Source organism: Drosophila melanogaster, chromosome 3L (genome assembly GCF_000001215.4).
Source record: "Drosophila melanogaster chromosome 3L".
Taxonomy (NCBI): domain Eukaryota; kingdom Metazoa; phylum Arthropoda; class Insecta; order Diptera; family Drosophilidae; genus Drosophila; species Drosophila melanogaster.
The window spans coordinates 14,506,592-14,522,924 of NT_037436.4; the positions used below are offsets into that span (position 1 = coordinate 14,506,592).

General features: G+C 42.1%; 3 protein-coding genes across 6 annotated transcripts in view; 1 reads left to right on the forward strand and 2 right to left on the reverse strand.

Annotated features, from left to right (window-relative positions):
• bbg (big bang) overlaps window positions 1-16,333 on the reverse strand; it is a 123,449-nt gene that overhangs the window by 93,764 nt on the left and 13,352 nt on the right. For 2 of the 3 annotated variants that reach the window (NM_140448.3, NM_001259826.1), the window contains exons 3-4: window positions 4,313-6,679; window positions 1,023-3,328 (exon numbers count right to left, since the gene is read on the reverse strand). In NM_140448.3, coding sequence (NP_648705.2) covers window positions 1,023-3,328; window positions 4,313-6,657 — 4,651 coding nt within the window. In that variant the 5' untranslated portion in view covers window positions 6,658-6,679. Of the gene's footprint in view, window positions 1-1,022; window positions 3,329-3,426; window positions 3,484-4,312; window positions 6,680-16,333 lie in introns of those variants that run through there. The other variant, NM_001144481.2, reaches the window with a different exon arrangement.
• CG9592 (uncharacterized protein) lies at window positions 11,234-11,884 on the forward strand. The gene has a single exon (NM_140449.4). The coding sequence runs from the start codon at window positions 11,401-11,403 to the stop codon at window positions 11,857-11,859; it is 459 nt and encodes a 152-aa protein (NP_648706.2). The 5' UTR covers window positions 11,234-11,400; the 3' UTR covers window positions 11,860-11,884.
• On the reverse strand, window positions 13,169-15,099 carry CG4613 (uncharacterized protein). Of its 2 annotated transcripts, none has more exons than NM_001274912.1 (3): window positions 14,695-15,099; window positions 13,507-14,075; window positions 13,169-13,435 (listed from the first exon to the last, which is right to left on the reverse strand). In NM_001274912.1, exons 1-3 carry the CDS (start codon window positions 15,074-15,076, stop codon window positions 13,262-13,264), a joined length of 1,125 nt encoding a protein of 374 aa, NP_001261841.1. In that variant the 5' UTR covers window positions 15,077-15,099; the 3' UTR covers window positions 13,169-13,261. The 2 variants fall into 2 exon arrangements, with proteins under 2 accessions (NP_001261841.1, NP_648707.2); NM_140450.2 differs by having other exon boundaries at window positions 13,210-13,435.

Here is a 16,333-nt window from a genome sequence, read left to right on the forward strand (position 1 = left end):
GATAAAGTTAACTACTATTTTTGTAGCATAGCATAAGCACGCAAACTTCTATTATGCCCAAGATAGGAATCCAATTAGAAATATAAAAAAAGCCCCTTCACTTCCGACGTTCTCCATCACTGTTAACTTTAATCTAATTAAACGCCATCAAGTAACAAATTGAAAGATAAACTTAATTTACATGGCATAATCTCCTCAATAAAAACACTGGCCAAAAAACCAACATTATCACCACACTTGGAAGGGCGCCATTAAACGCCCCCGCGCAGAAAATAAAATTCGAAACCGACCAACAAAACTTGTCCATAAAGTCCATTAGTGGCCGTTTTGCATACGCAATGGCCCAAAAAGGGAGTTTTAGCTGAACAAAAGGGGCGTGGCCGGGGGCTAGAGGAAGCTAAAATTGTGGTCGATGTGACAAGTTACCAGAGGGTCCAGAGTTTCCAGGCTGACCACTAGTGCGATGGCTGTAAAACTCATTTGGTGGCTGATAATTGCGTGCGTCGACGAATTTTGGTTTCAACTCTTTGGGAAATTGTCAAAAAACCAACTAAGTAAACAACCATGAAGGCCCAAGGACAAAAAACAGTAAATCCAAAAAATATCTCTTCGAATTTTAACAGAAATTGCAAACCATAAAGAGTTTTGAAAAACTTTGTGGGAAAGTGCAAAATGCGATATTTTCACTGATTTAAATATCAGAACTTTAAGAAAAATAAACAAAATTGGTTATTATTCAAGCATAGCGTGCATAGCATATTTAAGATAATTAATGGATCAAAGAAAATAATTCGTAATAATTATTAAAGGAATCATTGAAATCATTGATTTTACCACACCTTTAGACGCTTTTTTTAAGGATTTGAAAGCTCAAGTGAATTTATAATTTAAACTAAATTAAATTATAATTTTTTTTTAATTTTCATTTAAAGTGTAATAGGTGTATAAGAAAATAATTTGTACCCCCAACAAGCAATGTGAAATTCACGTAAAATATCGAAATCCGTCTGGTCGTTACTCACCTGATTCGTGTTCCCTGTCGAGCGTCAACGTTGTCACCTCCTGGACGGGACGAACATCCTTCGTACCTTCGGCCTCCAAATGCATCCCATCGTCATACGCTGCAACTTCATCAATGTCGTCGTCGTCAGTTTGCTGATTGCTGATGATGGGCATGCCATTGACGACCTCGATGACACTTTGCACCGAGTCCATCGACGAGGTGGCAGATACCAAAATTGGCGTTGTTATGGGCGTGGTTACCGACGACGATGACGACCCGCTGAGCAGGTCATTTGACTCCTGGTGCAAGTCCTTTTCCTTTTCACCGTCATCCGGCAGTTGGTGACTCTCGAATTGGAGCTCATCCGGTGGCATTTCGACCACGGGAGTCGTTTCCACTGTCGCTTGCTTGCTGTTGGGCGCCACATTTGGCAGATCCACGCTGGCCAAGTTGATAATTGGCTGGGGCTTTTCTGGCTCATCCCGCTGCTCCACACCGACAATTATACGTTCTAGTGGTTTTGGAGGCTGGGCGGTCTCCAGGCTGCCGCGTCTTTGGGTGGGTGTGGGCTTGCCACCGGATCCGGATAGCTCACTCCTCTTACTGGGCACCGGTGGTGGTGCTGATTTCGGTTTGGTCAAATTGACCGGCATTTTGGGTTTGTTCGTGGGCACTGGAGGTTTGGGTTTCGGTTTTGGCAGTGGCGTAGGAGCCGTCTTGACCTTTTCCTGGGGAAAAATAATGTGCTTGTGGAGGACATAACCCAAGTCGTCTTCCAGGGGAGGTGAGATGATCTCTACTTTTGTGGTTGACACGGCAGGGAGTGCGCTATCATTTTTGTGATCTTCTTTCGAGATGATTACTTCTTTAGTTGCTTGCTTGTGACTCGTGGTCGTAGTGACTTTAGCACTTTCCTTAATAACTTTTACTTCTTTGTGCACCACTTTGACAGCCTCGATCTCCTGGATCTGTTCCCTAAGATCCTGATGTGTTACTTTGACCTCCTCCTTAACTATTTTGAGTTCATTACTCTCATCTTTTTCTTCACTCTTAAAGGTTTCTTTTGTTTCTTGGTGTGAGACCTTGACCTCTTTCTTAATTTCCTGTTGAGAGACTTGTACCGTCTCTTTAATTTCCTTATTCACATCTTCCACTTTGACTTCCCCTATGACTTGATTAGGTGTTTTAACCTCTTCTTCAATTTGAATATCGACCTTTACTGGCTGAGAATCCTTCACTTCTTTGATTTCCTCAGAAACTTCTGGCTTATCCTCTTCCTCCGCCTGCTCGAAGGCACTCAGATCAAAGCCCTGATCATCGTCGGCCAATTCCAGCTTGTACAGCTTCTCCGCTTCTTTCTTGACTTTCTGATAGCTTTCGATCAGCTTTTGGGCCTCCTGCTCAAGACGTCGCTCCTCATCGGTCTTCTTAAGGAGCTTGGCACCCTTTTTGCCAGCAATTTCCTTGTTCTGTTCCAATTTCTTGGTGACCTGCTTTTCGCCATCGTTGACGATCGTTAGTGTCTCGCTGACCTCTCGTTCGTAAGTTGGTTGGTCACTATTCTCATCCTGGCTAACGAAACCGCCTTTGCCGTTGAGGACTTGTTGGCCCTCTAGGTAGGACTCCTTTTCACTCGTCTCACATTCCGTGTAGGTGGTGAGGCCTTCTTTCTCGCTCAGCTGCTTTCCCCGCTCGGATAGGGTCAGAGTACCCCTGTCGATACTCTGGTTATCCTGAGGACACTCCAACCGCTCCCTCAGACTCGACTCCTGGGTGATCGTGGCGGTCAACGGCTGCTCCTGCATGTCCTGCTCGTCGCCAAGGTCGAGTAGGTTGTCGTTGCTGCTGATCTTCTTGAAGCGGGCACTGCTCGACTTCGAATTGGCACTAGTTACCAGCTGCTCTTCGCCGGTTAATGCATCGCGAGTCCTCGATTCACTGAGGGTCTTCTGCTCACTTAGCACACGTCGTTCTTCGTGGATGGTGGTAATGGGTTCCGAGAGTATATCGTCCCTTTCCTCATAGGGTTGCAGCTTGAAGGCAACATCTGGGATAACAGTGGATGAGCAACTGGAGGAACTGGAACTGGAACTAGTCTTGGTGGTGGTCACTCGAGTGGTTGTGGTGGTCTTTTGACTTTTAACAGAACTCGAACTGCTGGAGCTGATTTCCTGGGTTTGGTTTGTTGTGACTTCGTCGCGAGTATCCGCTCTGGTTGCACTTGCGTCATGGTCAGCAATCTTATCATCAGTCAGCTGGGCCAGTCCACCGGCGTTTACTTCCATTTTGGGTAACTTCTTCGACTCCTCCGATTTGACAAGGTTTCTGGATAAAAAAAAATACATGGTAAGAGAACCTCAGCAATGACAATTACGCTTCTTATCGGTGGAATAGATATGCTAATTGACTTGTTGCTATCACACCTGCTAAGCAAAACGTCAATAGAGACAGGTTCGATCAGTTCCGAACCTTCGCCCAACGTTACCAAAACCACACTGATACCTTTTTTCCTATTGCCATTTCACCTTATCGGCTGATTGAAGCCCCATTATCAGTGTGTTATTAAACACACCGGCATTTTGTCTTATCAGACTTTGTTTTTTATTTGCTTTGTTTTCTATTTCATTTTTGTGTGGGGGAGGGATAGGAGCCACCTCTTTGCCCGTTTACCCCTGCTGGCTGTTCTCCCTACACGTTTTGTAGTATATTATTTGCAAAAATCGTGTATTAGTCAAACTATAGAAAAGTAGCCCTAGCACTTATACAAGAACTTGCAGCTAGACCTAATCAATGGAGTTGGCCACTGCACGAAACAATGCCTTGGAAAGAGTCAATGTTTCCATTCGTAAACTATTCATATTCATACATATTACTTTAAAGAAATTAAGTTTATTCTAATGTACGCAGTACCTACTAGGCACTACGCAATGCGTAATCCTATATTTTTGGTTTACTGGCTAATAGTATTGGCAAATGTCTAAGTCATATAATAAAAATTCCTGATTAGAACGACTAGACACATTTCCTTCCTAACCTGACTGTAATGGACTACTTTTTATTAGGCATTTACTTTAATAAATATTTATTATTATTAATGCATTAATTAATTTATTGTTAATTGATTAATTGTTTTATTAAAGAATTTACTTTATCTAAATGCATTCAATTTCAATATTTCTACCATCGACCTGTTTGAATTTGATTTTACTATAGAAAACTGCACAGCTGAAGAGGTTCGAAAAATGGCTTATAGACACTCTTAAACCTAATCTAATCCCCCGACTGACACTTTCAAAACCAATTACTCACCCGTTTGTTAGGGATTGGGGTTCCAGGGAGGAGAACTCCTCTTCAACCTCGCCGATTGTGGGCAGCATGTTCGAGTGCCAGAACATGTTGAAGTAGGCCTCCGAGGGACCGGGGCCATTTATCAGCTCCGGAGGTCCCAACTTCTCGCCGTCCTCGCATATGTACTCCCGGTTGGAGGCATCCAGATCGTCTTCGTCCTCCTCCCCGCTGCTGGAACTGGTATAGCAGGTGGTGGTATTGGTGTCATCGACGATCTTCATGCATTTGCCAACGACCAACGGAGGTGGCGACTCCCGAGAGAGATCAGCGGCCTCGGCAGCGGCGGCTGCCAAAAGAGCAGTGATGCTATTGTGGGTCTTGAGCGAATCACTATCCCTATCTTTATCCTTATCATTCTCCTGACTGTGCACTAGGTCAAATAAGCTGGGTAGTTTATCTTCGTCCTGGGTTTTGCTTTCGTACGTCTGAATCTTGAAGCGTATCTCTCGATTACTTGTTGGAGATGGAGTTCCCACTGGAGTTGATCGGGGTGTGGGAGGGCTCTGCTTGAACGTCTGCATACTCAACTTGGGTATCTGTTGAGGTGGAGTAGTTGGGAGTGCCTGCAGTTTGGGTATTTGGGTTTTCTGAAGCGATTGAACTCGCTCTGGTGGCTTGGGCTTTGGTCCTTTTGGTGATCTTACACTATTTCCACTGCTACTACTTCCTATCGAACTGACGCTCTCCAAGGAGTTTGAGCTCTTGGAGTTCCCATTAAGAAGTACAGGGATAAAGGTCCTTTCTGGAGCCTCTGCCGAGTTCGCTCTTTGCAAGGGAGGTCTGGGACTCGACTCCTTAGATTTACTCCTATACAAGTTCAATTTCAGATCCGTTTCGGATTTCTGCTTCTGCAACAGCCGTGGTATATTTGAACTGAGTGGTGTACCATTCATTGTGGGTGATACTGGTTTGGGAACAGTTTTTTGTGCTGTAGGGGTACTGACTATGGGTATACGAGATTTACTTTGTGGTGATTGCTGTTTTGGGGCTGGCAAATGCAACTTGATCTCTCCTTCAGTTTTGGCCCTCGAGAACTTGGCCTTAGGTATTTTTGTAGCACTGATGGGAGACTCCTTGAGTTCGTTTGTTGGTGTTTTGGGAGAATCAACTTTGTTATTTGTGGGCGTTTTGGGTTCCTCCAATATGGGAACCCGGGGTGGGGTCACCTCAATGGGCAGCTTGGTTGGAGTAGGAATTTTTCGTGGCATGGGTATGATCGAACGCTTCTTTGGCTCCACGGTGGCCAATTGGACTCTGGGTTTTGGTGTCGGCGTCGTTTCCGGACTCCTGAGCTCCACATTTTCGTATACATTGACCTTCTCCGTTTTGAACTCCACATTTTCATAGTTATTGCCAGGAATAAGCAACTTGGGATGTCCTAGCGGCTGCTCCAAAGGCAGAAACTCCTGCTCGAGAAGGGTAAAAGGTTGCAAAACCTTGGCCAGCTCGTGGCCATTGAGACTACTGTCCGAGGAGTAATTGGAGCCCACGGAAAACTTGTCGATAACAGTGGAAATTGTGCTGGCGGTATCATCCGACTCTGAGCCCGCCTTAATGGATTCGGTTAAAAGATTCAGGTAGTACTCCGCATCCGGTGGTGGCGTCAATGGCTTCTCAATGAGCAACTGAGCCTGGTTCTCTTTGGAGTTTTGCCGTCTCACCAACTTTCTTGGCGGCACTGGTGGCGGAGGCGGTGGTTGGGCATTCAGTGTGATCGAAAGGTGTTCCTGCTGCTGTGGGTCCTCTTCGCTGGGAGGCTTCTGTCCGTGACCATTTCGCACCACCAGCTTAATGGCCACATTGTCTTTGAGGCCGCGAACGCAATCGATTCGAGTCAATTCCCGGACATCACGACCATCGATACTGACGATCTCATCACCCTCTCGTAGATTACCCCAGCTGGTGGACACTTTGGAGGCAGGACTGTCTGCAGCACAGGATTGTATGTACAGTTTTTGGACGAGCTCTGTGCTCCTCGTGCCTCCTTGAAACTTTAGGCCAAAACCGAGACGTTCTCCCGGTAATCTGAACACTGTGACATTCTCTATTTGCTCCTCCATCGTAGGGCTTGAGCCACTACCAACATCCTCCTCCTTTTTTCGCTGTTGAAGCAACTCCATCTCGTTAATCGTCAGCACTGTGATGAACGAGGAGTCCTCCGCCACAGAGCTTTGACGCTTGACTAGCTTCTTAAGGCGATCCTTCGGGTTCGACGTCGGATCATCCACTTCCACGACCGTTATGTAGTCATCATTTATGGTTGCCGTCTTCGCTGTCGTGCCATTCGCTTTTGGTGTGGAGGCCATTTTAGCAGTATTAAGTTAGAGCCTGTAGCAGAAGAAGAAGAAAATGTTTTAAACATATATAATTTTATGTTTAGTCAATAATCAAGAATGTTTATACAAATAACATTATTTGTAAAAATTTAACACAAATTGTGGGTTGTTGATCTTGCTTAGTGAGATACTTTGGTTTTGATCTTAGCTAAAGCTTTTCATAAAATTCGTTGTTGAATATGTTGGAGTAATCATGGCTTCAAACCAAACAAAATGATCGTAGATAATAATATGGATAATCACGACATCTACATGTAGACTAATACTTACAAAGTTGTAAATGTAAAATGCATGTAGAAGATTTGTGTATGTATATTACAAGCAACGTTTCGTAGGACGATTTTTAAATTAAACTATTTATTTATTTAATAATATAACGCATAATAATCTTTTCAATTACTTAAAACTAATAGCAAACCTTGTCGGTCTTAACTTAAATTTTAAGAAAGGGAACTTTAACAATCCAGAGAATAAACTTTAATCAACATTTTAAAGTGCCTTTATACCATTATTCTTCCTTTACTCACTCATCTAACTAATGGGTCTTGGGCCCCGGTTTCATACCATTTCTTTCGACGTTTTTCTTTCTCTGCCATGTTCCACTGTCAACAGAGTTGGAAAAATTTTTATTTATGCACTTTGTAGCGCCAAAATTCTCCGGCGGCACCTGTCAGTCAACACCCGGGATAGCACAAACAGTTAGGGAGCCCCCGGGGCCAGAAGAGCAAACAAAAGAGCAGAATCTGGGTGGGGATATGCCGGCTGGATGGACACTGGCGGCTGACTGACAGTCGCTGACCATAGACATGCACACAGAATAATACTGGAGCTATAAAATTTCCCTCGAGTAAACATTATTTCTTGGGATTAGGTTAACCAAGCAATATTATTATTTTAGTTACCGTCGCTTAGATCGACACATATTTTCAGGTAGATATTTTACTTAATATTTAATTTAATACCTTTTCTGAATTCTAACTATCTTTACAACAACTATCATTTAAACATTCGCTCTTCTAACATTCTACGATACTTTTTTCCTTAGTGGATGAGCAAACAAAATGACCAAATGGGGCTGAGCTAAGGAAAGTTGAGATGGGAGTGGAAAAATCAGGAACCGAGGAACTGCGATGGGACGCCAGACGAATGCCAGTCAAAGTCGCTGCTGACTGACACAGTTTGCCATTTTCGAGGAGGAAGCTGTTTGACCAGTACATGAAGGACCGAGGATGTCGGGTGACGGGAAAAACCGGGCAATTGGTAAGTGCTCGCTGTCTAATTGAAGTCAAGTGCGTTACTCTGAGCCACTTCTATCCAACGGATGCCCAATCAAATTCGTTTCGCACCAAAGCCAAACCAACTTTGACATTATGCAGCACAAATTGTGTGCAATTTTCAGTTGAAAGAGGAATGCGAAAGAAAAAGAGAAAAGAAAAATATATTTCACAGCTTAAAGCAAAAACTGGCTCAATGAGGGCTCCAAACCTCCGGCCCAAACTGTCTGCCACATCGTCTAAAGGTAACAATTTATATAATGAAACTGATTTCAAATTTGTGATGTTCGTTGACGCGGGGGAACTGACTTGACTCGTTTGCCATCGCGGTCCATTTCTCGTTCCTGCTCCCGACATTGGTAATTACCGGGCACCGGCCAAAACAACAGTTATAGCCACGAAAAAAAAGTAAAAAAAAAAACAAAACAGATAAGTAAGGATGGGCGCAGAAGTCCGAAATAAACAAAACCAACATAAGTGGAAAGCCTTAGGCTTCCGGGTGTAGAAAAAAGAATGCCCTGAAGGAAAATGACTAAGAAAATGCATTAAATTGGTTTCGTTTAACTCTTCAAAATTGGTATCAAGAACATTTAGCAAGCTTGCCTTAAGCACTTGGAGTATTTGATAAATCCCTTTTATTGATTTTTCTATAGTAATCTTTGTTGAAAAGTTATTTTCGGATATATATGGCAGAAAGAAGAACAGGAAATCATTAAGTTGAATGATTCGATAACTCCTAATCAAATTATGGCCACGCAATTTTGATTATATTTAAACCATGTAAAACAGCAAGAAAAAAGATCAGAAAACATTAAACATTTTAAAGTCAAGCCAATTCGGGCAATGAAACCTATTCTCCTTAAAAAGGGTATACAACTTTATGTTCATGAACGAGAACGGTAGCGGTAAAAATACAGTAAATTGAAACAAGTTTCAGAACTGAACCGACCAGTGTCGTGGTTATTGGTCACCTGTCCACCGGGCAAGAGCTCCATCGAATACTTTTCGATTACTCTCCCCCAAAAAATGTACACGTTGGCGGACGAGGGGCTTCTTTTTTTCAGGAATGGGGAGGAGCGAAGGAGTTGCTTCATGATTCGGCAACTTTCTTGCAACCTCTGCAACTAGTGGAGAGAAAAACCCGTCGCTAAATCATCTGTTCGGAGCCGCAAAAAAAAAAAAACTAAAATAAAACCCACCTGACTGCCTGACTTTGTGTGGGAGTCTGTGGTGCAAGATTTTTGCGGTGGCTTTGAAAATTGTTTGGAATTTTCCCCCCACCGTTTTGCAACACGTTGATTCCTTCTTTTTGTTTGATAAAAAGAAAGTTGACATAAATTGTTTTGTACGGTTTCTTACATTTTTTTTTGTTTTGCACATTTGAGGTAAGAAAAAAAGAGATTTGCGGTTGCCTTTTTTTGGTGGCGCACAGGAAGGAAACAAGCAAGCTTGAATCGAGTTTTTGGCAAGTTTGTTGTGGGATCTTTTGGTTTTTAGTTTTCTTTTCATTTATTTTGGTGTTGCATTTTGAAAGTTCGTGAAACAAGTTAATCGCCTCCGTCTTTGTCTTGATTTTATGGTTAGTTCAGATGCGGTTAGTTTCGAGTGACAAGGGAGTGATAAGTGGGTTGGCAGTTGATTAAGGTATTTGTCGGACTTATATAATGTTAAAGTAGTAGTTTGGTGACTAAATTTGATAATTTACTGCCCAGGCCTTGGTATAGTTGTCTTACCGTAAACATTAAATAAAATTTAATGTGAATGGAACGTTTATGCCATTTATTTGAACCATTGTAACAAAAACACTCGGACAACTTTTTTTATTACGAAATAAAGTTTAATTTTGTCCTATTATTAATCGATCTGCCCTCTTTTATAATAGGCTAATGCCCTTTAATTCTATATTTAATTGAGGTTTCTCACACAAGTATGTTTCCATTTAAATCCATTGAAATCATTTTTCTCATCATTCTCAAAAATGAATTATCGCATTAAAAATCTCATTTTAAATTTCTTATCGGCTTACCCCACGCAAGTCAATTGTTATGATATTGCTACTTTCCCTGCCAAGTAGTTCCCATATTAAGCATAATAACCTTTACTTAAAGGCACTTCCCATTTCCCCCTGATTCGATTTCATTAACAAATTTGCCCGGTGTGCTTGGAAAAATATGCTTTAAATGCATTTAATTAAAAACATTTATGCAAATTGCAAGCGGTGGCCATTATAAAAGCAACAAAAACTGAGTGCAACGTTGAACAATGAATGCAGTGCGGGCTTCCCCTCCTTCCCGGTTTTCAGCAGAGTTTCACACCATTTGCTATGCGACTGACCGCAGTTTTCCCGCCCCGTGGCTTTCCCCCCGCTTTTCCAACCCATCCCCTGGCTACTCTTTCTTGCTCATTATCTTCGCTGGGGCAAATTATGGGAAACTAGCGCAACAGTTTTTTTTTTCGCCCCACCTTCCCCTTTGGAAAAAAGTCAATGCTTATGCTAATTTCTTTTGCTACGGAACTTCCTTTGTCCCCCGATTTCCTACCCACCACCTCACCCCATTTCGAATGCATTTTAATTGCACTTTTTCCTGCCGCTCTGCAAGAAACTAATAACTGGCAATTTATTAAAATGTTTTGCGGTTTAGCAGCAAAGTGCCGCGTTGATGCAGCGAAAACTCGTGTCTTGTACAATTTTGGACATTTGTTTTAACTCCATAAAAAATTGTGAAAAAAAACTGAAAAAATATGGAAAGGAAGCGCTAACTAAATGGCAGGAGAACAAGCCATAAAATGGATTTTTGCTATGCCAAATGCGTTAAGCGAGGCGTGAAAATTTCTCTACCCAACTCGCTGGCGATTTATGTGAGAATTATGTTAAATTAGCCAGCGAAGCGTGCGGTGCGACGATTCCCCTTCTCGAAACCCTCTTCATTTCAAGGCAGACTAACAAATCTGATAAATTCATCAAAACCAACAAAAACTCTAAGAAATTTGAAGGCAAACAACATGGCTTCAAGTGGAGTAAGTAACTAGTTCATTTTCTGGGAAACTAATTTGAAAAGGTGGTTTTAAAGACAATGGCATTACCTTAACCAATTTTCGTTTTGTATTAGTTAACTGTAATCGCTTGGATTATATAATGTAACTATACATACATACCTAATTTGCAACAATATAATTAAGGATTATGAAAACAAAATAATAACAATCTCAACAGAAATATTGCTTGGTTTGCTTGATAGTTTAGTCACAATGTCGTTTCAAATCAAACTTATTTCAAAGCGATATTTTTCGAACTTTCAAAAATTGTTAAAGAGAAATATCCTGTTAAGAGATGAGCCAAAAGGTAGTGCCCTGCGATGAATCGGATCCGAAGCGAGCAAGCAGATCAATCACGAAGGACGAAGATGTCAGATGTACTTTAGATGGCCTCCTCTTGCAAATGATACAATTAATAGAAGACCTTGAGCTGCTGCACTCGCAAGTCAACAAGGAGTCGTGTAGAGCTCAATTAGTCCTGGCTAGAGTTAGACTGCATCAGGGTTTTGAACGAATTCCAGCAGAGGCCCAATTGCCAAGGGGACGACCCTACAAGGCTCTTACTCGCGTCGTAGAGAATGATAACTACTGGGGAAAGGTTTTCAAGATGATCCGACTTCCTGTTAACCCGATCCTAGGATATCTCCTACCCGTAAGGAATATATTCGGCTGTTTGGTGTCAGACAATTTGCGAATCGCGAATCGGCATTGGGATAACTGTCTGGATCTGGTAGTTGAGTGTGCCAATGTCCAAAGAAAACTTCAATCGACTATCAACTCTATAGAGAATCTGCGAAACCTTCTTAATCAAAGGCAATGTCCTCAGATGTCAAATGATAAATTAAAAGTAATACTAAAATAAACTAAACAAAACACTTGATTAAATTAACCAGCATATGTGGGTTCAATAATGTGCAGAACTGGCGTTTCCCCTTTTACTTTAGATACAAGAACATAACATTTCTGTATTGCTGACCAAAAAATAAGTTATATCTTACCACATCTTTAGTTTCACTCTATTCCCTACCACAAATAATTTTAACCTGAAATGGTAAGTCTCACATAAATGTTGATATATGTAAATCAGCTAAGCAGTGCCATTTTCATGAATATTACTACACAACTCTTTTCTGATGGCACGTTTTTAATTAAGATAAATTGCGCTGTTCCCTGAACTCCACACATATGTATGTACATATTTCCCCTTGCCTTGCCCGTCGAGTTTCTTCTCGATAACCCTTGCAATGCCTGGCATCAATTATAGTCTAGTTAAAAATAAAATCAAATGCCAGGGCAGCCAGCATTGACAAGATTGTCGATTCGGTGGCTAGCCTGCCACCGCCGCCCCTTCTGGGTGCCCCGCCCCCTTTTTGTTTTCAAGTCGTGGTGGCGGCAATTATGCGGCATTTTCTTTGGCCCCTAGCCACAAACGAGTTTCTTTCCGCGGAGAGATATCTTTGTTTTGCCGTATTTCTGCGACATGCAGCGGCAACTACAACAAAATACCAGAAATAACTTGAAAATCCATTAAACAACTGTCGGCCACAAGTCGGCCTGCCCGGCCAAAAGGGATAAAGATAAAGGTTTTGTCAACTCCGCGATTCGCAGGACGGTTGTGGAGCCTTGACAAGTGATAACAATGTGTCAGGCGATGTCGACGGAAAACGTCCTTGGCTTCGATTCGATTTTCGCTCAGCAAACTTCAACTTCAACTCCGAGTTCGCGTTCGAGTTTTATTGATTTCTGCAAGCAGTCGCGGGGCAAAAAGTGAAAGGCCACTGCTAGGGTTTCCATAACCTGTTTCCACAAAATATTTGTACAATTTTTATTTCTTTTGCATTAAGAAAGTAAAATCAGATGTCGATTGAGGGAGTTGCGTGGGACACACGCGGTCCAATTCCCCAAACGAAATAAATAAACCCTACCCCACGATCGAGAAAGAGAACTGGATTTTTATGTGACCGTGGGTTGCTGCTGAATAGCAAAAAGTTACTCCACTTCCGATGGGAAGATATATATATTTAATCAATCGAAATCAATTACTCCTTTATTCAATGTGTAAAGGAAAGTTATTGTGTAATTGCACAACAAATTAGTAAAGAACTATCTTTAAGTTCAAAGTCAGCCCTCCCAAATACTTCTACGAAAATATGCATTTCAATAAAGAAATTAAATATTAACTTTAATTAGGCTTCAATTAAAAATCATATTTAGGGTTAGTCAAATAAATAATGTTTACACGATTTATTATTATTTTAAACGGATTAGTTTATGCAGTAACAAGAGTCCCTCGTATTAACTGCTATCCATTCCAAATAGCGAGACACTCGAGTATAGACACCAGGAGCATCTGGCTTGGCACATCCGTAGCCAAAGGACACAACTCCAGCCAAACGGAAAATGCGATCCCTGACGATCAAGGGACCACCGCTATCGCCCTGGAAAGGTGGTTCATAGAGAGTGGTCAAATGTAACCTTTAAAGAATGTTCCAAGTAGCTTTAAACCCACCTGACAAGCATCCCGCCCTCCGGTTTTTACATAACCGGCACACATCATGGTGTCCACGATCATGGACCTGTACGAAGTGGCCCGGCACTGGGCATTGGTGATGATGGGCACCACCACCTCCTGCAGGACACTGGAGGTGGAGCCACCCTCCTGACTCAAGCCCCATCCCGCCACAATGGCCTTCTGGAAGTCGAAGTTCTGCAGCCAGTTGCTGGGCAAACAGGCTGGGCGCATGGTGTCCACCAGCGGAATGGGTTGATCCAATCGCAGGAGGGCTATATCATGGACCAGGCTCACCGGATCGTAGCCCACGTGGGCATGGGCGAAGGCCACCGACCGGGTGACTCCCAGGTGGGTGGAGCTCCTGTCCAGCTGCAATAGTCTAACGGACACGCCCCTCATGTCCATGCCGTGGACACAGTGGGCGGCAGTCAGGACATAGCGATCGTTGATCAAAGTTCCGCCGCAGAACAGGAAGGTACCGCGAATGATCTGTGCAATCCACGGATATTTATTCGTCCGCACTTGGGTGCCGCCCACAATGCGATTCACATTCGGAACGCCGCAGGCTGTAAGAGGATTGAAATTTGGATTCGATGTGGTCTTGGGTGGCAGACTCTCTTAGCCAGGGAGTGAAAACGTAGGATGACCGGAAGTTAAGCAACCTTAATAGTTGAACTCGAAAATGTTTGGTTTCTTTAGATAAGCGATAGTAACGAATTCACAAAAATATGAGATAGCATTAGAAAAGTTTTGTGCGCCAATTAATTTAAATTAATTTTTTAATTACATTTGATTACTTATTGTATTTATTTTTTAAATTAGCAATTTAACATTTTATGAAAAATTTGTCTGCAAATTTTTTTTTTTTTATTGGCTAAGCACTTAATTAATTGTAATTTAATGACAGTTTTGGCAGTTTAAAATGTTGTAAAGCGCCATTACTAATGAATGCTTAACCGTATGGCAACTGTTTCATTGATTTGGACTATATGATTACACAAAAGCGTAAAGAAATAAAGTCGTTCACTATGCTCACAGCACGTTTCACAAACACGTTTGGATGCATTGCGTTTTCCGATAGGCGTACAATAACCGATTCAAATTCCCAATTATTACCCGGAGATTAGCCGGGATCGTTTCATTCCCTGGCTGGTTTCGATTGGCACTACAATTTCCCCAACTCACTGCAGCTGGCACAGCGATTAACGCGAAACGCCTTGGCACCACCGCCTTCGAGGGGAAAGACCGGGGAGGCTGACGAGGATAAGGATGTCGATCCGAGTGAGGAGGCTGTATCCGAGGGAGTTTCACTGGCCACGCCCAAGACATTCGATAAGATTTGCTGCTTATGGCCCTCAATCAGATCATCAATGAAATCCGATTGAACTCCGGGCGGTGGGCCGGTACTGGAAGTCGTAGATCCATTGACTGGCAGAGGTGGCAAACGCTCTGGCTTCGGATAGAAATAACCGCGGGAAGGTGGCTTATAATTATAGACGGCCCAGCTTCGATCGCAGATCGAAATAAGAGCAAGAAGGAGTAGAAAAGCTGGCGGATTGAGTTTCATATTCCCGGCGAACCGACCGAATCGCTTAGCAAACACAAACTGATGGGCTGCCCTAGCCATTTAACGGTTCTTATAGCACAGCTCAACAGATCCATCTTAATATTCAAATACTTAAAAGTATATGCGAAAAACATTAACAACTTAATGAAGCTCTTAGGCTGTCCATCAAACTATTTTATCAGCAAAATTTCTTTGCATATTCCAAATCTTCAATCGAAAGCCCTTTATCATCACTCGACCTAGTTCCACAAAGTAGATCCGAACCCATTTGTCAATAAATCTGGCAAATATAATTTTAACATTTTACCACCGCAGAACTTTGATGTCTACGAAGCGATTCCATGTTTTGTCTTTATAAAAATTTTATGTTAATAGTCAGATCCGCTTTCTTTTTGTCCGAAATAGAAAAAATTCCCGCAGCTTTGGGTTATAAATCTAATTTCTGGATTGATATCGCATAAGAGATTTATAACTTTTGTTCTAGTTTCGCAAATAAAACATTTTTTGTTTCAGAGAAATTGCCAATCGGGCTTTACATTTGCACGACCCAGAAAGGAGTATAATTAAATTCGAATCCAACTAAAGGTCGATGAGAACATTAAAGGTTAAACCGCATGTGTGGTGAAAAAATCTTTTTCTGATCGCTTCGTAATTACAAGTCATCAAAGAGTGCTGACCACATTTGCTTGTGGGATTAATAAAGGTTAATTCTGTGTGCTGAAACGGTGTATACCATGTGAACAGAACTTAAAAGCTGTGTGTAAAGCCGATTAATTGGCTACTTTTACTCGTGCTGTAAGGTGAAATTTCCTATCCGAAACGATTAAACCTATTTTCTTTTCAACCAATATCACAACGGAAGTGTTCGGGAACGCCCATAAATCAAAAAATGTTCGACAAACCCGAAAAAGATTTCCTCAAATGAAAGTAAATCGACTTCCCCAAATCAAAAGCCTAACAAGAGGTCCATAAAATCGTTCGTCCCACAACGCGTTATATTCTTAAGCCGTTCGCGGGGAAAATAGAAAGTAAAAAGAACTCTCAAATAAATTGGGTCAAACTAATGAAGATGCCGATAAAGATGCGTATAATCGAAAACCGAGCCAGAGGACTGGAAATACTTGTAAATGGGTTGATGTTTATAATCTGTCCGCTTGTTGAACCAACAGCCAACCCAAACACCCGATCTCTGATCGCCAACAACAAAAATGACACAAGGTGTACAAAAAAGTCAGGCTCAGACTTCGACTTCGACTT

Excerpts from the sequence above, each read along its gene's own strand:
- CG9592 (NM_140449.4), top strand. The coding sequence starts at position 11,401 with ATGATACAATTAATAGAAGACCTTGAGCTGCTGCACTCGCAAGTCAAC.
- CG4613 (NM_001274912.1), bottom strand. The coding sequence starts at position 15,076 with ATGAAACTCAATCCGCCAGCTTTTCTACTCCTTCTTGCTCTTATTTCG. Across the intron at positions 14,076-14,694 it reads TAATCGCTGTGCCAGCTGCA|CCTGCGGCGTTCCGAATGTG; the intron begins GTGAGTTGGGGA and ends ATCCTCTTACAG. Across the intron at positions 13,436-13,506 it reads GAGGGCGGGATGCTTGTCAG|GGCGATAGCGGTGGTCCCTT; the intron begins GTGGGTTTAAAG and ends CCACCTTTCCAG.